This window comes from Lycorma delicatula, chromosome 4, assembly GCF_047948215.1.
Source record: "Lycorma delicatula isolate Av1 chromosome 4, ASM4794821v1, whole genome shotgun sequence".
NCBI lineage: Eukaryota > Metazoa > Arthropoda > Insecta > Hemiptera > Fulgoridae > Lycorma > Lycorma delicatula.
Window position 1 is genome coordinate 12,275,248 of NC_134458.1, and position 25,843 is coordinate 12,301,090.

The 25,843-nt window shown below is 30.4% G+C and overlaps 1 protein-coding gene across 5 annotated transcripts; it reads left to right on the forward strand.

Annotated features, from left to right (window-relative positions):
- Positions 1 to 285: 285 nt before the first annotated feature.
- Positions 286 to 22,665, forward strand: LOC142323115 (translation initiation factor eIF2 assembly protein-like). 5 transcript variants are annotated; one of them, XM_075362319.1, is made up of 8 exons: positions 286 to 426; positions 831 to 1,055; positions 4,774 to 4,869; positions 9,125 to 9,235; positions 10,398 to 10,491; positions 13,035 to 13,157; positions 15,593 to 15,873; positions 22,302 to 22,665. In XM_075362319.1, the coding sequence occupies exons 1-8, from the start codon at positions 406 to 408 to the stop codon at positions 22,326 to 22,328; spliced, it is 978 nt and encodes a 325-aa protein (XP_075218434.1). In that variant the 5' UTR covers positions 286 to 405; the 3' UTR covers positions 22,329 to 22,665. The 5 variants fall into 5 exon arrangements, with proteins under 5 accessions (XP_075218434.1, XP_075218432.1, XP_075218436.1 ...); XM_075362317.1 differs by lacking the exon at positions 286 to 426 and having other exon boundaries at positions 437 to 1,055; positions 4,777 to 4,869; XM_075362316.1 differs by lacking the exon at positions 286 to 426 and having other exon boundaries at positions 438 to 1,055.
- The last annotated feature ends 3,178 nt before the right edge of the window (positions 22,666 to 25,843 follow it).

Sequence of the window (25,843 nt, forward strand, 5' to 3'; positions counted from 1 at the left end):
CGGTTATACAAATAAAAGAGAAAAATTGAAATAAAAATATTATTTCCTCTAAATATCGAAATTAAGTTATTTTTACATTAAACAATTTTTTGTAATAAATAAAATATCCATTTATAAAATGGAAAACAGTGTTGAGTTCTTATGTAAATATAATTTAAAGTTGACAATAGTAAATGAGGACTGATTCACCTAAATCTTATATTTGTTTTAAAGTTATGAATATACTGTGATTTCTCTAAATAAAATATTATTTAGTTTTTTTAAGTCCTGTGGAAGAGATATGCTTTATATAGTTAAGTACATTTAAAAAAACTGAAGTAGCGAAAGAAAAAGAAAACAATTTCATTTTTTTTTACAAATGGACGAAGGAACTGTACATTAACTTCTATAAGATCATGTGGAGGTATGACTCCATGTATTGAGAAAGTAAGCGGTTTTTACCACTGTTTTTTTAATTTTTTTATATCTATCATAGCACTAGCAAGCGATCGATAATTATTGCTTATATCGAATCTTCGTAGATCTAGTACACATATAGATGTTTAGTTTTGAGAATTTCGTAGTTTAGGTCTCGTCAGATTATTGGCACTGTCGTTTGCCCTGTACTTCTTGTCTGGTGTTTTGTTTTTGAATTCATACTAAAGAAATTTAGTTGTACAATTTTTGTGTTATCTTTTTTGCTTAATAATTTTTTGTATATTCTGTTATTGATTTTGATAAGTTTCTGGTTTTATCTGGAACGAAATAATCTTATATAACTGATTACCTCCAGATAAGTCTATATTCAACGGAGAATGAAAGTTTGTGATAGAACGAATTGTTCATTCCAGAAGTGGTATCCCCTGTTCAAGAAACATACATTTCAATCCGTGGTTGAGAAAGTACCTCCTGAAGTGTTGTCATATTTAAATGAAGATGGCATAGTGCTGCCTATTGAAGCCGTATCTAGAGTGCAGCCTTGTCAGATATCTAGTTCTTTTGAAAACAATTCTGATAATGATGGTGTCGCAGATACACCTGATACTTGCTCAGAAGGAACAGAAAATATTCTTGAGGTAATAATTGTACTTTTTTTTTATTAAAAATTTTATAGTTGTTTTAATATTTATCCTTTGAGGTTATTAATTGTAGTATGTTTTTAGCAGTTAGAAGTAAGCTAGTTCTTTATTGAATAATGTATGGCAAGAGAACAAAACTTATGTTTTTTGTTATTATATTTTTTTCATTAGAACATGATGCATTTTGAAGGTAATATTTATCACGCATATTGTTAAGAATCTGAGTAGCAAAGCCCTTTTTTTTTGTTTAAAAGAGGTTTATAACATTTTAACTGTGTATATAACAAAATTTTGTGATATATAACTACATAATACAAAATTCGTTTTATTTGAAAATAAGCACCTGGTTATATATAGTTATATCAGACTTAATTCACTGTAATTTTTAATTTTTGTTATAAGTACAATGTCTTAAAAACATAACTGTTTGAATGTCAAATTCATGGATGTATTTCTGTAAGTCTTTTTGAGCTGTTGTGCAATTCCTTCTTCAGTGATTTTGCAGGGGATGATGTTAATGGAACCAGTTTTAAAATAGTTTACATGCTTTTTTAGTAGAGTTCACTTAGTATAGTTGAACTTTATTGTGTGTTGTGTTTGTCAGATGTAACGTGTTTAAAAAATTTCATAATATTTAATTGTATTGAGTTCTATTTTTGAATGTGGCTATGTGTAAAATTTGCATGTTACAGTTAATGTCTTATGTGTCCAGTTTCTGAGCTTCCAAAGATGATTTTGTTATGTGTAGTGATTGTATGCTCTTTATATATACATAAGTAAATTTTGGGCTCATTCTGCGCAAAGTTTATAGTTGTTATTGCAGGTGTATCTATATACTTTTAGTTTGCTGTGTTTTATCATAACCTTATCTGAAACTTTTTTGAAAATAATTTGTTGGCAAATGCTAACACCAAAAAATGAATTTTTTGGTGTTAGCATTGTACACGTTCTGTTATCAGGTATGATTTTTATTTTTTGTATCATACCTGTAAGTGTGGATGTCCATTAACATATGTTTGATGTTTTATTATATAGAGTTCTGCAGTATGTTGTGTCTACTAACATGGGTGCATATTTTAGCCATTGTAGCATATGTGAAAATTGGTAGATGGATGTTTTTATATTTTGTGTCGCTATTGATTTCTTTGGAGTGTGATGAAGTCTAGGAATTTGAGTGATTAGTTGTGCTTATATTCTGCAGTGAATTGTAGGTTGTGGTAGGTGTTCATTATGAAAATACGTGATATTTTTATATTTATATAGGAATATTATATCATCACAACAGTCCAGGTTAATATTTTGCTTGTGATTTCATTCTATAGTGCATTTTTTTTTTTCATTGTTAAAAAGTATTTCAGTTAGAGGCTAGAGATTGTATAAAGAATTGTTAACTGATTTGTATATCTGGTTAGGTGTGGCATATTTATAGTATACCACTTTGCTTAAATTATGCTGGTAAATAAGTTATTCTTATTTTATAAAAAAAAACTTATTTCCACATAAAATGGTCTTCGATGTAATTTATACTCCAAATGACATTGGTTTATTTTGTATTTAATTTACATTAATAATTCATAATTAAATACATTTTCTGTTTTATAACTGTATAACTTAGTCTAGTAAAAACTGGCCTAAACAGCCCATTTTATAATTAATGGTACAATAACTAAAAAAACTAATTGTAAGTAAAGTGGTTTATTTATTTATTTTTACTAATTGATTTTATACATGTTTTAGATTTATGTAAAACATAAGTGAAAAAAATACACTAATGATATATAATAAACTGCATTAGCATTTTATTATTTTTTGCTGTTTTATTAAATATAAATGTGAAAGTTTATTTTGTATCTGTTTTAATATCAATTTTTTGTACCTATATAAGTAAATAAGTTTTTATGACCTCACCAACACAAAAAACAAACAACAAAAACCAACTTAAAATTATTCAAAATTGTAGGTACAAGAGGCGCTCATTCACAATACCTCAAGCAACCTTCCTCACAAACTAAATGCTTTTAGAAATTTGATTTAAACAACACATGCATATTTTTTTTCTGATGAGTTGGAGAAATACCATTTATGTACCTCCCACAAGTGGAGGAGTGTCGGATTCGTGTGACTTCAGCTAGATGTTGTTAAGTGCCTATCTGTGCCTGCACCCTACCAACTAAAACCCCTATCTCACCGATCCTCCCCTTCCTGGGACCACCCATGGAGAGCATTACATCTGGTAAAGGGGAGTGTCACGCCATCGGGCACCAAAATGCAGAGTGTCCACTGCCTCATTGCGCAGAGGTGACCCCCACATGCTCACAGGGACCCCTAAGTGCTCAGCCACAGGCCTATCCACCCCAGCACCCTCTGACATCTCATTTCCTTGTGGGACTCTTCATAAATATGTAGCTTATCCATCACCTTCTTAACATAGTTCTCAACCGCTTTTCATTCTTTAACTCCTTTTTGCATTACGCTTTATTTGTCTTCTGGACAGAACACGTCTTCCAAGCCTAACATATTTAATATCCCCCTGCGTTCTTTATCAAAGTGTGGGCAAGAGAAATGCATGTGAGCAGGAGTCTTTTCTTCATCGCAGTCAGGACAACGATCCTTGTGGTCCAGGCCATATTTATACAGATACACCATGACCCGCCAGGAACTTTGTTAAGCTGTATCTCAACAAGCCATGGGTCCTTCTACACCAACTCCCGATATCGCATATAAGGCAATGGGTCCACCGACCTTTAGTGGCTTGGTCCCACCGTTCCTGCCAAATCTCCATTAATTCTTTTATCTGGGATATGTAATTTAATACTAATTGTATTTTGCTCAGTACGTTTTCTTAAAGTCTCTTTTCTGTCAAAGTGCAGTTTAATTAAAAGTTAAGTATGTAAATTTGTTTAGTTTTTACTAAGTATATACTTAGCAAAAAATAAGTATATACATTTAAATATTTAAATGTAAATAAGTAACTGAATACTAAATAAATGTATAAGTAAATAACAATAACCACGAAGCAGCAGTATGACCTAGTTATTGTATTATTGTGAATTAATTTTTTTTTTTTTTGTAATTTTATTTTCCTTTTTTTATGTTAGTTGTAGAAAAAGATTAATTTTAAACTGGGAGATAAATATTTTTCTTAAAAAAAAAATTGCTTTTGAAGATTTGTCACTAGGAAAATTTTTAGTTCACTTAAAATTAATTTGGCCTTTTGGAGTTATATTTTGCTGTTGAAGTGTATTATACAAAATGTCTTACTTGAAGTAGCTTAGGGTAAACAGGAGTAGATACATTTCTTAGACCAAATTTCTAAAACGGTAATGAAAACATCTTTATTAACAGACCTAGAAGTATAATCTGGTTTGATGTAGAACTTGTATTTCTCATTTCTTTATCATGTAGCAAAACAGTAAAAAGATTATCCTTTTGAAAATTTTTTCTTTAACATTGGATGAGCTCATGTATCTATGCTTCATCCACTGCCTACTGACACGTCATTGACTAGTCTTGCATGTTATTTTGCATATAGCACATGTTTTGAGGTGGAACCTTTCTCATAAGAAAAATGGAGAAAGAGTATTGTGTTTCTTAAAGTCTTATTTTGGCAGTTTGAGTGAATGTTTAGATATTGTACCATTTTAGTATGGTAAGTTCATGTTCTGTTTGTTTTTGTGTGTATATTTAATGCATCATTTTTTACATTTTATTTTAGCAGCCGTCTTTTCCTGAGTTTAGTAAAAAACTGGCAGATGCAATAAGACATATGGGAGGGAATGTTTTCATTAAAGCTAACTGGAGTGCCCCTACAGTAAGTTATATTTGTTATCATTTAATCAGTACTTTTTTCTATACTTTTACATTGAAGATTAAAGGGCAGCTAATTATAATTTTTGTACACTTCTCTAAGAGTATTAAGCTGCTTAAAAATATAGCATTATAAAGCTGATGAATTTACTTCATAATTATATTAATTCTCTCTTCTTGATGTCTGAAAATGATTTTTTCTTTCTCTCATGTTGATTTTGCACTTTTTTTTAGCTGCAAGGATGCAAACATTCTTGTGTTTAAATCACGACAAAATTGTCACTTATATGTGTAATAAGTTGGCATATTGATGATAAAATTTTTTTTTGCTTGGATATGTTTGATCCGTTTTGGTTGTAAAACTGTTGAAAGTTATATATGAGGGTAAGTCAATTATTATCCACAATTTAGTTATATTCTTGTGTGTGTTGGTAGTACTGTCGTGTTGAATAGATAACGCATGCGTGGTTTAATTGTTATGTCTGAGCAGGTTTGATGCTGCTAGGTTAGTTCGATTATCGCTGCCTTGCTGTTAACCATGGCTGCTCCGCTTTCTGTTTGCACCAAAGAAGAGCAGCATTCAGTGATTCATTTTTTATGGTCAGAAGGTGTATCAGGGGCCGAAATTCATCAAAGACTTTCGGTACAGTACGGCCACAACGGAGTGTCTACGAATGGATTGAAAAATTCAAAAATGGTCGCACAAGTGTTACGCACGACGAAGGAGCCGGACGACTGTTTACTGCCACAAATGAGGAAAACATTGAGCGTGCACGTGACATGGTTTTCTTAGACAGATGAGTAACTATCAATGAAGTGGCACATCATCTGCAAATTAGTCATGGTTCTGCCTACGAAATCATCCACAACAGACTTGGGTTTCATAAAGTCTGTACAAGATGGGTCCCAAAACAACTCACACAGTTGCATAAACAAACGCGCTTGGACATCTGCCAAAAACATTTGGATCGCTATGGTAAAGTGAACGGGACATCATCTTACACAGAATCATCACTGGTGACGAAACATGGATCCATCATTACGAACCGGAGAGTTAACGGCAGAGTATAGAATGGAAACATCCAAATTTGCCCTGCAAAAATAGTTGAAGACCCAACCGTGCACAGGAAAATTGATGCTTACAGTTTTTTGGGACCCACAAGGGCTCGTACTGGAACATTACGAGGAAAGGGGCACGACAATAAACAGTGCTTGTTACAGTGAGATGCTTATTGCCAAGCTGAAGCCTGCAATTCGAAGCAAACATCGAGGACTGCTGTCAAAAGGTGTTGTGTTGTTGCACGACAATGCCCGTCCACATACTGCTGCCCACACTGCTGAAACGCTCCAGAAACTCAACTTTGAAGTACTGGCTCATCCTCCGTATAGTCCTGATCTAATTGCCACTTGTTTAGCCCACTCAAAGAGACATTAAGGGGACTTTGATTTACCTCAGACGAAACTGTGAAAGAAGCGGTGCATTCCTGGCTCGCAGCTCAACCAGAAACCTTCTTTTATGAGGGCATCAGGAAGCTTGTGCAACGATGGATCAAGTGCGTTGAAATGCAAGGGGACTATGTTGAAAAATGATAAGTTTCCTATTTGTATTGCAATAAAATGTATAACTATATTGTGGATAATAATTGACTTACCCTTGTATTTATATATGCATATTAGTGTGTGTGTGCGCGCATGTCTTATGCTTATATGCTCGCGTGGAACTTTTGTATGTTTAATTTGAGACTTATTTTATATAATTAAATTGTGAAACAGTGGCTGTATTGTTTTTCATTATTGACAGAAATGTAGATTACTGTTTTTTCTCATAACTATTCATATTCCTCTAAAGATTGAGAACAATTTCTTCATAATAGCCATTATTTATTTACATTTTTTACATTATACAGTTTTATACACTGTACATTAGTAAATGTGCATTAAATGCAAAGGGTGACTTATGGAAAACAGACGGTTTTTAAATGAACAGTACAAAGTTAATTTACAAATTTTATTGTTATACAAATAAAGGTCAAAACATACTATATGATTAAAAATAGTCATTTTTTGAAAATTATGTCACTCATGTGGTGGTCATCCATTTGAATGCAGGTTTCCAGCCTCTTTAAAAAATCATCCTTAACTCGGGTTAACATGTCTTGTTCAGTCAAATTCATCTCTTATATAATTGTATCTTTCAAGTCTATTAAATTACAGAGTTTGTGAGCATAAACATGTTCTTTCAAATATCCTCACAGGAAATAGTCACAGGAGGACAAATCTGGTGACCTAGGTGGCCACAGTATGTCACCAAAACACGAAATCAGCTGGCCTGGAAACATGTTTCTCACAACTGCCATCGATGTGCGAGCAGTGTGCGCTGTGGCACCATCCTGTTAGAAATAAACATTTCTCATATTTAATCCTCGCCTCTGAAGTTCTGGTCTGAAAAATGTATTCAACATGAGAACATAGCGTTGTGAGTTCACTGTCACTGTGACACCATTTTCCTTGAAAAAAAATATGGCCTGATTACTCCAAAACAGGCAACTGCATACCGAAGAGTAACTTTCAGAGAGTGGAGTGGTTTTTCATGAATGTTACAGGGATTTTGAGGGGCCCAGTATTGAAAGTTTTGCTTGTTTACTGAGCTGTTTAGGTGAAAATGAACTTCGTTGCTCATTAACAGTATTGCATTAGAGTTATTATTACACAACACTTGAATACGCACTGCAAAGTCTTTTCTTTGTTCGTAGCCCCCCATTTTGAGTTGCTGGACCACCTGTATTTTATACAGATAGAATTTCAAATTAACTCCTAAAATCTTCCTCTCACAATGACGACTCATGTTTGGTTCTCATGCATGTCTGTGTGCAGATCGACTCAGACTCCTGATTAATGCCGCTCTCACTCTGGTGATGTTTTTGGACATCCTTACGGTTCTTGCAGGGCCTGGTGGCTTTTTCTTTGTTATTTTTCCTGTTCTGAACGCCTCAACCCATCTTAACAACATGTTTCAGCTGGGAACTGTGCCATTCCGACTGATGTTGAAGTGGCAACGAAGGATCTGTATTGTGACAGTAGGCTCATTATTTTGAATAAAAGTATCGTATGTGAAAACATGATGCTGTGTCGTCCATTGCTCCAGTGTGACTAAAATGGTAGGCCACACTCGAGTGAATTATCTAACTTCAATCTCCCCACCACCTGTAACAAAAATGCACTGACTGTTCAAAAAACATGTTTCTTGTAAGTCAACCTGTATTATACGTTTAAGTGAATGTATTTGTATATTAATGTACTATTATTATATTATTAAGGTATTTTTATTTTATGTGCATTAGCATATTTATATATTGTGATAAGAATAATGTAGACAGTAGTCATTTTATTTTGAGTTGTAATTTTAAATTGACAATAGTTAAAAATATATTTTGAGGATTTTTTAAATTTAAGAATTTCACTACAATGTTATCACAGCTAAACAGCAGTTCAGATTGGAATTTCTTAAGTTTAAGGCCAGTAGCATTCACTAAGGACAAACTGGATTACAATTAGTGTGCAGATCTCTGGAAACAAGGCGGTAAACGTATTGTATGAGATTTAGCTGATTTTATTCAACATTTATGATGTTTTTTACTAATTAGCTAAAGTTTACACTGTTGGTTAACTCCTGCATTTAAATATACACTAAAATATGTATAACAGTTTTAAAATGACCTCTTCCATTTTTATTATAACTATGATCATTCTACGGACAACTATTTTCTTTGTTGAAATTCTTCAGTAAAACCATTTTAATAAACCCTTCCTGTGTGGATGCAACAGAATGGTTTATAGTTTTAGTGGATAATCCCAGTACTCCCGACTTGAAACCGTAGATCTATTGATTGGTTTCTTTGACTCATTTGTTAGATGATCATTGAAATATTTTAGTTGCTTCATTTTAGTTCAAGAAAAAAGTAATGTAAAAATATTTCATATGCTTACTGACATTTTATTTATGTGTTTGTTAACTTTCTACACTGTTGTGTTCTTTCTACACTGGCATATCTCCTTCAGTTATTTCTTAATAGAATATTTATTATGCGTGAGGCTGTAAATAGTTCATGATGACTGATTACCCTTTTTATAACATTTTTAGATTGTAAATGAGAAATTTCTTCTTCTATTAAGATAGTTTCGGATTTTGGATGGATTTTTATGTTTTTTATTATTTATATATTTAACTTATAAATATATAAATTTAAATAATTTTACAGGATGCAAGTTGGATTATTCCAAACAAAAGTCTGAAATGTTCTTCTATCGAAGATATGTATTTACTTCTTAATACTTCATCAAGACTTTTACGAGATTTTGAATCATTAAAAGTAAGAATGTAATTTTTTATTAATTATAAAAATTGAAAAATAAATTACAAATATTTTGTGTATTAAAAAGAAATTGATGCATGTGTATTATAGGGATTACTTTAATTTAGCTAATTATGGCTTAAATCATTTTGTATTTTTCAATTTTTGAGAGCAAGAAGGATCTCACTTGAATAAAGTTAGTGACTTGCCAAATAATTTGTGGACCATGTTATATGGATCTTAATTCTTGACAGCCAGAAAGAAAGAAGAAAAGTACTTGGATTGTTTTGAAATGTATTTTTGGAGAAGAATGGAGAAAGTGAAATGGATGGACAGTACAAGAAATTTGAGGTTATTGAGAACAATAGGAGAGGAACAGAATATGATGAAAATGATAAAAAAGAAGAAAAAAATTTTGATTGGGGGTATGTCCTTCACAGAAATTGTCTTCAGAACAAGGATCATAAATTAAAAAGTAGACAAAAAGGGAAGGTTGAGGAAGAAGGATGGGAATTTTTATAGACATTAGAACCGACAGAAGCTATTAAAAAAATGAGGGAAGATGCAATCTGCAGTTGTAATGGGTTCTATATTGTATTAAATCACTAAATTGTCAGAAATCTAGTCTACTGTTTTGCTCATGACCCAATTTTTTTTGTTTTTGTCAGTGGTAATCGTACAACATTCAGCATCTATGTGTAAATTTTTACTTTCACATTTAAAACTGTAGAGAATATATATTAGAGTTTTTTTCGATTTGCAGACTTTGAACACTTCTGGATTCATAGAATTGAGCTTTAGAAAATTTATGTATTCTTTTCTAAAACCTGAATGGATCCAATTCCAATGATTTTGTTTCCATAATCAAGAGGCTCATTTCTTCTTTACATTTTGGTCTGTGGTTCTACACTATAAGTTAATCTACTGATAAGATTATCATGTTTATCATATAGCACCTATTGGAAGGATACATACATGCTGTTTGTAATATTGTACTTTTATTTAGTGCCAAAAAAAATTATAATTAAAAGAATCTTTATTTATATAGTGATCATTGTTAGTAATTGAACAAAGAATATGTCATTAATATAAAAATCCATAGAGTTTTGGATACTGTTGTCTGTAATATACAGAATTTTATTCAACAACTTGGGTTTGACAAAAAACTATTGATTTACAGGAAAAGGACTTGTGCTACCTTGTAATTAAAAAATGGGAAGATATACATCCAAGTACTGAATTTCGGTGTTTTGTCTATGACAGATTTTTGATTGGTAAGTTGAACTTGATATATTGTTTTGATAACTTTGAAAAATATATACATGGCAGTCTTTGAATTTGTACTATACACTAGAATATTCCATTTTGCCGATAGATAGTTAGTGGAAGAATAGTGATGAAATTAGAGTGGGGGGATACAGATGAGTCATTTTTTTCTTAGATTTTGTATCGTGATTGTAAGTTGTAATTTCTGCAACATTAGGTTCTTTCTTTCTTTTTCCTGTTTAGCCTCCGGTAACTACCGTTTAGATAATTCTTCAGAGGATGAATGAGGATGATATGTATGAGTGTAAATGAAGTGTATAGTCTTGTACATTCTCAGTTCGACCATTCCTGGGATGTGTGGTTAATTGAAACCCAACCACCAAAGAACACTGGTATCCATGATCTAGTATTCAAATCCGTGTAAAAATAACTGGCTTTACTAGGACTTGAACGCTGTAACTCTCGACTTCCAAATCAGCTGATTTGGGAAGACGCGTTAACCACTAGACCAACCCGGTGGGTTAATGTTACCCTGCAACATTAGGTTGAAGTGACCTAACAAATTATAGTCGCTACTGAAAATTAATAACTGTTATCAAGAGTAACCTAAATCCTGTGCTGATTTGTTAATAAAGTGAGGCATTAAGTTATTTTCCATTACCTTCTTCACTGTGCTGAAAGTCCTCTTGCGCTTCAGCCAAGCCCACTGAGTCGCAGGTGTTATTTACTTGTGCGAGTGATGTCATGTCATCCGTTTGTTCATCACAGAGACTGGATATATAATAAACATTATTTTCACCAAGAGAAACTTTGGCTTATGGCTCTGTTTTTCAATGCTTTGCATGCATCACAACTATAAGAAAGGATAAATAATGTAAAGTAGTAAAATAAAGAACCCTTTTCTGTTATGAAACAGTATATTACATAGATTGCCTCAACTTAGTAGGGAAACATATGAAGTTAGTTATAATAACTTATTATTTTTAAAACCTTCTGTAATTTTTTTATTCAGCTTAGAAGATTATCCTGCTGTATTTGGCATTCTACTACATTATTGATTACAAAATATAAAATAAATTAAATTTGTCGTGATATTTTTTATTTGATAAGTTAAGAAACTGTTTTATTAATAAGATTTAATGGTTTGGCTTGTTTTACACATTCTTAATGCATGGAATGGAAATAAAATTATAAATAATAACTATTATTGTTGATTGTGATTAAGAAAAAATAATTTAGATTAAACAAATTTAGGTTTGGCACTTCCATTTGATGTTAATTATATATAGAGAGTATTTATAAATTTTTGATGTTAGATTATAAAAACAGGCTTGGCATTTCTTGAAGTTTCTGTTTGTCACATTTGTATTGGTACAGTCATGTACAGGAAAATTATTTTATCATTTTTTCTAAGGAAGGTTATTTTTTAATTTGTTATGATGGCGTATATCTCTGATTATCATTTTTTTAGACTGGGAATATTCTTTCAATCTTTTTTAATGGTTTGTTGATGTTAACATCCTTTTGCTAAAGAATACAAATCATTCTTTCCAGATTAATAACCAAATCAGTATTATACTTTTTGATCCTCTTTTTCACATTTTCATCAAGTTGCTCTTTGTAAGATTTTAAATCATCATTGAAGTTTTCTTCAATGAGCTAACTTTTTTAAAATTAGGCATTTGTGGAAATGGTTAATTATTAGTTCTTTTATTTAGCCAGAACAATATTATTATTGGCACCTTTTGATGTTAAAAAAATATTTTAACATAAATATATTTCTGCAGTCTTAGAATAGTATAATGTGTTCTTAAAATATTTTATTTAAAACTGCATCTTCAATGCATGCAGATAGTAGTGTGTATGAGTTGTAAACAGAGTGAAAAAGAATGATCTAATCGTGTTAGTTCTGAAATCACCAATAATATTAATGAGAAGTATTCTACTGATGTTACTAACAGTATATTTAATGCCTACAATGTAACTCTATTCAAAGATACAGAACCAAGCATGTGACGTTTAACAGTTATAAAGCTGGTACTGTTTTGAAAGTTTTTTTTTTTTGTAAAAAAATAAACTAATCTACTTTAACATTTATAAATAAACTAATAAATAAATTCACTTTAGTAAATAAACTAATCTACTTATTTAATGCTGTTGTGTGAAATTTTATTAATGTTTGTAAAATTCATTATCAGTGCAAATAAAGGTTTTTACGATTTGAAAAATTAAGAAAAAAGAATTTAACTGTTGCTCATTTCTGGTTAAAAAAACAGTCAAATTTTTTCCATTTTGGTCAGCGGACCAAAAAATACAAATAATATACAAATGTTACATTTTATGTAGCATTTTCAATGTTAATTTTCCTTGGAAGGAGAAATTTTTTCTGTTATCGCAGGTTACTGCCTCAAATGTTGTCTGGTTAGGAAAGGCTTTTACATTTTAATATTTATATCTAGTTATTATGAATCACCTGTAATTGAATTTATGCATTTTTTAATTTAGGAAATAAATTTTTTTTTCAGTAAAGTTTATTGTAATTGTTTTTCAGGAATTTCACAGCGAGATTGCTCTGATTTTCATAGTTACATTCCTGAAGCTAAGATGGACATAATAAGGGATGTCACAGAATTTTTCAATCAAATCTTAAAAAATACTTATCCATTACAAAACTGTGAGTATATATTTATTCATCTTTAATTAAGTAAAACTTATAAATTAAGGTCTGGAATTAAAAATGTTAGTCTGTTAATATTATCCATAGGTAGGTGATAGTTGTTAACTGTTGATTCATTTTAACTCAATTCTTGTCAGGTAAATAAGTCACTTGTTTATTCTGACTTAATGAACAGAGGATCCTACAACAAACCTGAAATTCATTGTTGGTGAGCTCTGTGGAAAGTCTGAAATAAGAAAAAAAAATTTTAAGAGGTTCATGTTAAAAAATTATGAGGGTCATATAAAAACTAATAACTGCCTATATTTACCACGCAGGTTGCCCACACATGTCTGTTTCTATTTAGCCAGTATCCGTCACATATCTACTTAGTTTATGTGAATTCTCGTTGTATTCTTTACACTGTGTTTGTTCTGTGCATGTTTAAAATGAATCAGAAGGTAGAAAATGTATGCAAAGTAAGATCTATGATTTAATTTTTCTGTACAAGAGACATTCATCATCCAATGAAGGAAGTTTACAAAGATATGATGGGTAAATCATTAGTATTGCAATGGTGTTGAAATTTTCATGCTGGGAGAGAGAATGTTTATGATTAGGGAAGTGGTTGCCCATCTGCCATTACAGATAATTTGCTGTTTTGTGTTGATGAATTCATCGAACAGGATCAGTGTGTCACACTTCATGAAATTAATAAACTATTTTTTGTTACGTGCATTATTATCCATGAAATTATCAATATTCATATCAAATACAGAAAAAAATTCATGAGATGGGTACCTTTCAGGCTTAGTAATGGACATAAAAAAACCGTATGGATGCTGCATTTTCATTTTTGAATTGTTATCCATAAGATGGGGATGAATTCCTAACACATATCATGACAGGTAGTGAAACCTGGGATTCATATGCTATATCAGATGGTAATATCAGTTTATGGAATGGCATCACCTTTTTCATCATCCAAATCAAAAAACTTTAACCAAGCAATCTACTTGAAAGGTTATAACTACTGTCCTTTGGGGCTGAACAGTTCCACTCCTTGTTGACTTTTAGCCCTTGTGGAGCCACAGTAAATGCTGATACATGTTGTGAAACATACTTGGTCAAAAAATTTAAGTGGGAAATTTATGATCCACTTCTACAGCCCCAACCTGGTACCTAGTGACTATCATCTGTTTACCAAACTGAAATAAATTTAGGAAGGAAAGTATTGATATTGATAAAGGGTTGTGAAAAACTGTGACTACTTATTGCAGTAACTGGCAGTGAAGGAATATGACAGAAATGCTACTCCTTGGACGCTATTATATGTGGTGAAATATACATGGTGGCTATGTAAAGAAGTAGCTCAAGATTACTTTATGTTAAATAAAACATTTTGTTCAAAAATTGTTCAGTTATTTTTTGATTATAAAATAGGTACAGATTTCTTCTGGACGTCTTTCATATATTCACAGGTCATGATCTATCTTCAACATAAACTTCATGTGAACAACATAACTGCTTTTATTGCTTGTAACATATATCAGACCATGAATTTTTATAATTATGACATTTGCAGTGTTTTAAAATAAAATAATATCACCAGTACAGTTTCAATAAGTAATAGTAAATGATTTTGTTTTGAGCGTAACATTTTCAAGATCATTGAGATAGATTTTGAAATCATTTTATAATTATCATTGTTTTCAATACTGATTATACCAGTATACCATGGCAATATCAAATACTAGCCATACTGAATAAAGGTGTTATATTTATAAAAAGGATATAAGTTAGAAAAAAAAGATTAAATTAAATTGATCTATTTTATTTGTCTTAGAAATTGGAAAAATTGATGGCAAAACAAGACTGAAATTATTAAATTTTACACTTTGACTGAAATAGCTGTGATTTTATGTTTATGTTTTCGTAATACAATTTATAAACCTGGGCTTTTGTATAAAATTAACTGGTACCTTGGTATTGGCCATGTGCTACATAGTGTGCATTCTACCATATCTCTCAAAGGGTCACTAAATTTTTTAACATAACTTACTTTAATTTACTAAGGATATTGTAATGGATCAAAATTTTTTACTGTTTTTTTATGTTTTTAAAATGCGCAAAAAAACATTAGGGCACAATTCTTTACTTATTTTTTGTGCACAGATGTTTATATGTTGGTTTTTATTTGTTTAATATCTGGTTTGGATGAATTTATAATCATGAAATTTGGTAACTCTTATAGAATTTATGTTATGAAATATTTATGAAAAACTAAGAGATGAGTTAGGACTCCTTTAACTCATAATAAAGGTAAACAACAGCCAGGAAAGTTTTCCACCATCAACTTTTGTTCCTAATATTTCATTTTTTGTAATAATAATGATTAATTATACTATTTTGCCATTACCACTTTATAATTAAAAAATTTTTTTTTGTTCCAGATACATTTGACATTGTACGATTGTCCACAGGAAAAATTATTTTAGTTGATTTTGGGGTATTTGATAAAAAGTATTCTAAATCATATTTGTTTACTTGGGAAGAACTGTCTGAAATTGCTGTTTTAGAGAGAGAAATTGATCTGCCTGAATTCCGTTATGTTTCATCAGCTATTGGTGTACAGCCGACTGATACTTTTACTGGGTTCGGTATACCATATGATTTAACTGATGTAATGACTGGACAGCAGGTGATAGACTCGTTAATTGGTCTTATTGAAAGTGTAAGTGTAATTATAATTTACTTAATTATGGGAAAGGATTTCCTTAGATTAACAGGATTTATTTTTATTTTAAATTATGTAAAAAAAAAAAAAAATTATGAATTTTCATTTCTTGATAAATGAATGATCTTAGTATAATTTGTAGGGTTTAAGTAACTGATGATTTCAAGTAACATATAATTTATGATAAATTAATTCAGAATTAGGGTGATTTGATTAATTAGAACTGTCAGTTCTGGAAATCATGTTCATATTTGATTTTTTTATTATAAGAATGATGATGAATTCTTTAACTTAATTGTTGCATCAAGCGGTATCTGTTAGATATCAAAATAGGCTATTGGTATTTATAAATGCTAATGTAGTATTGTAGTGTGCCTAAAGCAGTAATGAACTTAAACTAACAGATCAACTGAAACAATAATTCATCCCTTACTTTTGATGAAAGTTTGCAAATGCTATGATTCTAACAGCCCATGTCGTAAAGCACAGTATTGCATATGCAATTAAAAAAGTCAAGTTAAGAAAAAAATTAAATAAATAAATACTAGTTGTTTTAGTTCTAGTTTGAGCTTATTTAAAGCTTAACTAGTTACTATTATCTCATACCACCACTACTTAATGTTGTTACCAACAGCAGTAGTTGATATGATCATTAATCTGTTTAATATATTGCATGTTGTGCCACTTTTCTTCCACCTCTCTGGTGACTGATTTAATTTTAATGATAACATGGCTATGTGCTATTTAATGTCTGCAGTCACAAGAAATGACCCCTGACACTGATTGCTATCCGCAGTTACATGGAAAACCCTTTTACATATTATTTATTTTTTCATAATTTAGGTACCTAAGTAAATTGTTACTGTTGATAAAAGATATTGCTATTTTTTCATTAATACAAAAAAAGTAAAATATAATGTAACAATAAAATTATTTTGAAAAAATGATTTAGTACCGTTTAGAAAGAAATTAAAATCTAAAATAAAATAATTAAAAATAATAGAATTGTATTTTAATAATAAAATGTCAATTCTCAATAAATTTCTATGTGTAGCCACTTTACTATACTCAGATTTTCTTTAATACCATTATCATAGGTAATATAATATGTAAAATCTATTATAAAATATTTAAAATAAGTATATAAAATAAAATTACTAAACAAAATAATTTATACTTTTTATTTAAAATAAAATAAACATCTGTTTATTTTATATTATTTTTATATTTTATATTACATCATTGGTTAATAAATTATATTCTTTTTAAAAATCACATATTAAAATTTAAAACTTAAAATTGTAAACATATAAAAATATGTAGTTATAAAAGTTAAAAAAAATTAAAAAATGTTATTAAATCTGGCTAGCCACACATATATACTGTACTAAACTATATTGAATTTTTATTTAAATTATATAAATGTGCTGTTATCTAAGGCAGTTTTGATAAGAAAGTCATTATCAAATTCTGTCTTTACATTAATCAAATTAAACTTCTGTCTATACTTGTAAATGTAATGTTTTTCTAAAATATTTAATTTCTTATTATTATTATTATCACATCCTTTTATAATTTCTGTTATATTTCAATTTTATCCAAATCGGTGATTGAATGTTTATTGACTATTAAATAGTCTGCAAGACTGGAGAAACCTAACTTGTTTTTATAAGATCTAAAATGTTCATCATATATATATGTCTTTACAAAGTGCAAAAAAGATTTTTGAGTTTAGGGGTCTCATTTTTATATAATTTACTATGGTTACAACTGTTGTTAGCACAATATTCAGACCAGGACTCGTTTCTTTGGTAGCCAGAACTTATCTATGGATCATGCAATGTATCCAGACACACTGTGGAGATTTTTGTTTAACAAGTGTTTCTATACTTTGGAATCTTCCAGACATTGGACAAGCACCATCGGTGCATATCTCAATGAAATTTTTCCATTCTGTTTGCCTCGTTTATAAAATCATTTAAGATAGCAAATAATGTGAGTGCTGTTGCTTTGAGTTCTATTGATTTGTACAAAAGTAGTTTCTTTGGTTCAACATACTGTTTATTATCTAATGAAAGAGAATGTTATGTAGTATAGGGAAAAAAACATAATTAATGTCACTAAACATGTAATTTATTAAATTATGGTTATCCTAACCTTGTCTTGAAGATGAAAATAATGACACACTACGTGACATTTGTAATATAAATAAAATTCTGTTTACAATGTAGCACATAAGATTTATAGCTGTGTTAGTTCTAAACAGGCTCAATATATTGCGTCGTGTTATGAACACAAATTATTTAATACAAAAGAAATAAAATGTGTAGGTACGTGGCCTGCAATGCAGGCCTTGAGAGTGTTTGGGGAAAATAACTGGCCTGCAATGCTGGAGAGCTGACAGGACAAATTACACCATTTTTAATTGGAGCTGTCATAGGAATGACGAGTGGATGCATTCCAGGCCTTAAGAGCTGTGCGGACACTTTAGAAAAATTGTTTTGGAGAGCAAAGGGTTAATATGCGATCCTTTCTTGTCTATATATGTAGAATATCAAGATTGTTAGTGTTGTGATTTACATCTCTTAGATGGTTGCTTGTATGTTGCTATGAAGGGATTTTATGTGTTCATTGTACCTTTGTTTGAAAATGTGTCCCATTTGACCAATGTTAAATGCTTTGTCATTTTGCAGTCTAAACAGTTTAGTTTATTTACATCAGGAGTAATGTGTTCGTGTATAATGGTGTTTTTGTACTGAAGACCATGTAGTACTATATTTTGTTATGTTTGTGAGCTATTTTCTTTAAATCTTTTTATGTATATTTTTTTATGTATTTGTTGTTTTGTAAGGGCATGTCACTGAGTGTGCTGTTATATCAGTTTGTGTGTGCTAAATAACTAATTTTGTTCATTGTTATATGCATCTTCAGGTGATGTAGATGTGTTGAATCTGTGAATCATTCTTCTAAAACCAGCATTTACTTGAAGTATGTTATGATAGTGTTTGTCATTATTTTGTTTCTGTAAATTTCAAGTGTGTTTTTGTCAGTTACTTTTCGTGATGGTGAGGTAAAGAAAATAGACGATTCAAATCCAACATACTTTTCCACCTCATCACGCCTATTTACTTTTGCATTTCATCTAAATATGTGTGTCTGCTTAATTCAAAATTACTAGCAACTTCTGATATTAGCACTGTCACTAAATAAAGTTGCCCAGAAGATTGACTGAAAACCCACCAGGTTGGTCTAGTGGTGAACGCGTCTTCCCAAATCAGCTGATTTGGAAGTCGAGATTTCCAGTGTTCAAGTCCTAGTAAAGTCAGTTATTTTTACATGGATTTGAATACTAGATCATGGATACCGGTGTTCTTTGGTGGTTGGGTTTCAATTAACCCACATCTCAGGATTGGTCGAACTGAGACTGTACAAGACTACATTTCATTTACACTCATACATATCATCCTCTGAAGTATTATCTTTCAAGGTAATTACTGGAGGCTAAACAGGAAAAAGAAAGAAAGAAAAGAATAGAAAAAGAAGATTTACTGAAAGCCTTATTATGTGAGTTTTTTAATTCTGTACTGAAGAAATTTTGTTTGGTTTGTTGACTAAAATGTTATTGATAGGTGGAAAAATTTTTTATCAAACATCATTATGAATAAAAACAAAAGTTATATCCTCATTGTGGATATATTGTCTGTTAATTTTTTGAATCTTTATGTTCTTTACATTTGCTGTTTCATTGTCCTAGTCCAGAATTTCAAATTCTGATAACAGTTAAAATTAAATTTTAAAAAGGTTTAATAAAGATGTGGTGAAATGTCCAAATAGTGTAACTCATTGGGGGCTAAAAAAAGTATTGTATTTAGAGGTACCTAATTTATCAGTCTGTGGAGGACTGAAAATAATATTTTACAATTCTAGTTAATGATAATCTGTGATTTGTATCATATTTATCATAAAGCTACATTTTGTAAATAAATGAATGTGATGAATTAACTATCAGACCAGACTATAGGTTTACAACTAGCATATATTGTGAACTATGTTACAACAGAATAGTTCATTTTTTGCTGATTCATATGAATATGTGCTTCTTTACTGTTAGTATTGTATTAACAAAATGCTGTGTATAAAAGTATTTCCATGTTTATTAGTTAGTCAGTGGTTCACATTAACATAGCAAGTTAAAAATGTAAAATTTACATTCAACATATTATCAAATAAAATTGAAAATTAAAATATAAAGATAAAAACAAATTAGTCATTCTTAAAAACATTCTTTTGCAAGTAATTTTAACTAATAATTTATAAATTATATGAGTAGCATTTTTTGCCTGACAAAATTGTTTTGCAAATAAAAAATGAAACATTGTCTCTTGAAGCTGGTCTAGTCTTTTTTATTTCCAATAACTTCTTACAGTTGTAACATGTTGGATTACTTTATTTCTTAATGTAATCTTTGGTGGATGTTTATTACTGAGGCTCTTCTGTAAAATTTGTGTTACTACTTTTATCATTCTGATGAAAGTAAACTTATTAAAGAATTTAAATTTAGTAATTCAATTTAATAAACTTATTTGGTTCTATATTGTAATTGAATGTATCAGTTATGTATTGAATTCACAAACACCAATGTTTTATACAGTTTTTTCACTAGAAATCACTTTTGTTTAAAAATAAATCTTCCTTTAAGATTACATTTCAGTTGTGAGTGAAAATGTATTGTTCTGTAAATAACATCGACAATGATGAATGTCTGATTAAATTAACAAACTTTAACTCTGATAAATAATATCAATCTCAGTAATTTGTAACTAAGGAACGTGAATTCTCTCTTGCAGGCTTACTACCAATTTGAGAAAAGAAAAAAAGCTCAAGTGAATCAATTATACAATATAAAATAAAAGCTTAATAACTAAATAATTCAAATTAAAGCAGGAATGACGAAATAATGTACTTTGGTTATGTAGTCTGACACACAAGTATATTATCAATTTTTATTTTATTTTATTTTTTTTTTAACATTAATTAAACATATTAAGCATATAATTAAACATATCAATATTATATGGAATCACATACTACTTCTATAGAACACTCATTTCCACACTACTCGTATGTCGTAAAACCTTGACAGTAAATCAAATCTATCTTATTTTTTTTTATATATATAAGGATACTGGCCAGTCAAATCTAATACATATTATAAATCATACTAAAAAATATCATCATCTTATTATTATAATGAATAACAAAAAAATCATCATTAATAGTTATAAAAGAATATACAGTTCTAACGACTATTCTTCAACAGGGAGAGCTCTCAAAAAATTATTTGTTCCACACTTAACATGATTTTGACGTTGGGCCACCTTCTACAGTTTGTCTGTCAATGTCTTGTAAAAATATATCTCCTACCTTTTTGCACTCCTTTCTTTTATACATATAAAAATACGATGACCTTGTAACAAATATTTTTGTTTACGCAGTCTCACTGTCCTGTGATGTCGAATAAAGAATATTTCACCACTTCCCTGCAATCTGACTTAAACATGTCCTTTCTTCATGAAACTGTTAAATTCGCACAACCCCGAAACGAAAAAAATGTCAGTCTGGCTTCCCCCACCAGACGCCCGTCTCCTCCGTCCGTACATACTCGGCCCGCTCGTATCTATGCACGTACACAACTTTCTCGTGAGAATGTATACGAGCCCACGATGACATCACCGTCTGGCTATCCAAACCATATCAGACGTCAACAAACAAAATTTTCAACAACTTATGAAAGAATTACAATTACCTTTTTTATGTTTAATTCATTAAAGCTGGACAACAGGAATTTTTTTTTATTATCTAGAAAATAAGATTAATCACTAAATATAAATTGTTCTTAACCCACAAAATTTAGAATGGTTACACTCTGTATAAACAAGAACATGATAAATAAGGAAATGATAAATGGACAGAAAATATAATCAGTTTGATTATAATATAATGTATTTTTATGTGTATGTGTGTGCCTCCATTGCCTGGAGCATGTTATTTTATTAAGAATTCCTATTTCAAGGGTCTGGGAACTGTAAAGAGCTCTTAATAAGTTTTAATAAAACTAAGAGGCTATTAGTAGAGTTTTTTCTCTGGTATACTGACTTATTTTCTCTGTTAGTTGACAATGTGTATGATGTGACTGTTAAAAACATCTAGTTGCCTGTGAATCTAATTATATGTCATTTCTTTTGTTTCACTTGTGTACTTTGTAAGCACAGTGTATCACATATAAGTTGTTAGGATATGATGGGGCATATGATAACAGTGTATTGTGGTTATTTATAACTTACAAGTGTTAAACATAATGGTTATGATTTCAAGTAAACGATGTTGTTATTGTAAATATAATTATTTATTTATTTTTGTTTTAGGAAATTAAAGCACAAGAAGAAGAGTAACTAATGGTGACTAAGCATATAAATGACAGTAAACATATGAACTGGATGTCATAGATTGTGGAGATTATTTCAGAATGGAAATGTTTCTTAAAAGAAAGAATGCTAGTGAGTTAATTGAAGTGTGTTTCTTAAAAGAAATATTGCTAGCAAGTTAATTGAAGTGTACTTTCTTCAATGTTTATTGTGAAATATTTTTAAAATTTGTGTTCAATATTGCTTTGGATTCGTTATAATTTGTTACTATTTATAAAGTAAATGTTGTTAAATGAATCTTATGAAATGTAAGATTTCTGATTATTGTTCTATACAGAACATTACATATACATTTAATTTTTTATTTGTGCATATTTATTGATGTGCTTCTGATCCTGCATCAGAAAAAAATATTTGAGGTATTAACATGTTAAGCACTAATGTCTCAACACGTCATTCATATTGAATTCTGCCAAGGAGTTGATGACACAATGATGCATCAATATCTATAATATTTTATATTGCTGTTATTTGAGCCCAAGCAGCTGGCTGGGGTTATTTATGTCATGCTTTCATTCAGAAAACTTTTTTCAGTGCTATTATTAGAGCAGTCCCATGAGTATCTTACTCCAGCAATTTTAACTTGTTTTTTTAAAGTGCTTATTTTGATCTCTTGGTTTCCATATTTCTTGTGATTATTCAAACTTTATTTTTGTTTCATTTATATAAAAAAATGTTAAAATAATATAATATAAATTTTTATTTCGAGTGTGCTGATCATATGATGCCCTAAAAAAATAATTATTAAACAGAAACTGATCACACTGTTTATGATATAGACAGAAGACAAGTCTGGTAATAATAATTTTTTTTTCATTTTGTCCAATTTATTACTTTTTAATAAATATTTTGGTTCAAAAAACATAAAAAGCTAATACATAAATTATGGTGTGATGTGTTGGTAAACTCTGAAAAAAGTAGTTCAACATGACAGTTAATGCTAATTCATTAATAAGTCATACATTTTTATTATGGACATACTGCGCTTAGGCTTAGTGAATACATTTGTTTTCCCTTGCCACACTCAATGTGTCAGTCCTTCAAGGTAGAACTCTGTTAGAACATGTTCTTTATCCAGTAATGAAGCAATTTACCTATTTTATAGGATAAAGTGAATTTTACCTTTTTTCCTTTATCAATAACCTCTCATTTATTTTTATCTCACCATTGCTTTTCTATAGTAGTCTAAAATAATATCCATTTACAAAGCAGAAAATCAGGGATCTCTTTTTTAAGGAAAAACAGATTATTAAGTCTAAAAGTCATATACTTATAAATGGCTAGCAAACTCACATAAAAAACTATTTAAATCTTATATTTTTAGTGATTACTTGATGTCATGTTCATTCAACTGTTACTGAACATGTTCATAAAGTTATTCAACCTTTTTTTGCTCCCATTACCCCATTTGTACACTAAGAAAGTAACATTAATGGGACCTAATTGAAAACTGTCTGAAAATGTAATGGTCACCCATTTTTTTTTTTTATAGTTCAGTTTAAATATCTATATATATTTTTTTCTGTTTTGGCAGTCATGTTTTTTAATTTTTATTATTTAATACTTTTTAGTGATCATTGAGGAAAATTCACGATTTGAGAACTTATGGATATAATTTATTTATCATACCAAGCCAAATGAAGAAACTGTAAACATTTCAGTTTATTTATTTAATTGGTATTTATCAATCTAAACTTACAGATTTTTCTAGCGATTGAGTTCCTTGAGAGACCTTTTATCAAGCAGATCATACAGCAATTTTCTGGGATCCAAACAACTAATGATAAACTCTCCAGTTGTCTCATGCAACTCATTGCTATGTAGGCCTGGCCCTTGGCAAAGATATGAGTGTTCAGATCTACAATAGCTCTATCTAGGGAAGTCTCTAGTAGTTTTTGGACCATCACAGCCCAGCACAATATTAGTGGCAGCATATACTATTCCATGTTGCCCTGTCCCCTTCAAGCGACAATAGTGGGCTCTGTCCTCAATCCGATGCTGACAGCATTACCTTTAATAGTACTGTCATCAAACTCTACAAAGACTCTTTCCTGAGTATATCAGTTTAATTTTTGTTCTGGCTTGGTTCCATTGTGTTTTTGTATTATACTAGCAAATATCCCATTTGAATTTTAAAAATCGAAAGATCAGTTGCAAAGATATAACAACATTTCTGAATAACCGTATCTGTTCAATTGAGTGTACCTGATGCATGCAAAAGTTAGCCTTCAACCTACTAACAAATACCCCATTTGAATTTTGAAAATCGGACAATTGTTTGCAGTGATATTATAAGAGCACCCACCCCATTGCACCTCCCAAAACAACACTCCAGGGGCACTGCGTTTGTTACCAGTTGATGGTAGTGATTGGTCTAGCATTGCACAAGGTGCTTGCATCATCTCACCACTCTAGTTTCACACGCAGTGTCCATGGGAAGCCCATTATTATGAAACAGAAATTATTGAATTATTTATTTTATTTAACATAAATTTAATTCTATTATTTTTATAATATTATTCATTTGATTGATTTGAATAATTCAGTTCAAATCCAGCTAACACAGTGATAGAAGCTCACAGTTCACTATAATATATATATATATATACATATACACACACACACACACACAAACACATACACACAGAGTGAGCAACATAAAATTAAAACCATAATGAAATCGCTAACCAACACTATTATGAAAGATTCTCACACAACTAGTGCATGTATATGTTACTACTGATTATTGCTGCCTTTTGTCAGCTGGTTACATGTCAGTGCAGTATATGTTTTGTTGCAGTGTAGTTGTGTAAAATGCCTTATTCAATTCAGGAGAGGATAGCTATAGTTGAGGCCTATATTCGTTCTGAATCGTTTGGAGAATCACATCAAGTGTTCGTAGAAAAATTTCTAAATACCTGTATCCCGGCAAAGAGTAGCATACACAATTTAGTTGAAAAATGGTGTATAACAGGTTTGGTTTCAAATGCTGAACAAATAGGCAACCTTCTGTTAGGACTCCACAGCCCATTGCTGATATTGAAAGGAGAATTACTGCCAGTACAAAAAAATCACTACACTAGTTATCCTAACAGTTTGGTGTTAAATACACATCTTGTCGTAAAATTCTTCATGAATTAAAACTGAAACCATACTACATTACAACTGTGTAACAACTGAAGGAGACAGACAATGATCTGTCAGCAGAGGATGGTGGCCTCCTCATTCCCCAGAGTTGTCTACTTGTGATTTTTTCCTTTGGGGTTACTTAAAGGAGAGAGTTTATGCATCTAATCCCCATAATATTGATGAACTGAAAGTGAATATTTAATGAGAAATCAACGGAATTGACAACAATGTTTTCCCTCAGACGACTCTCAATATGATCAGTCGAGCACAAAAGTGCATTGATATCCGAAGTGGTTATTTTGAACATCTTTTGTAACAATAAGGTAAATAAATGCAACATTTAATTACGTTTT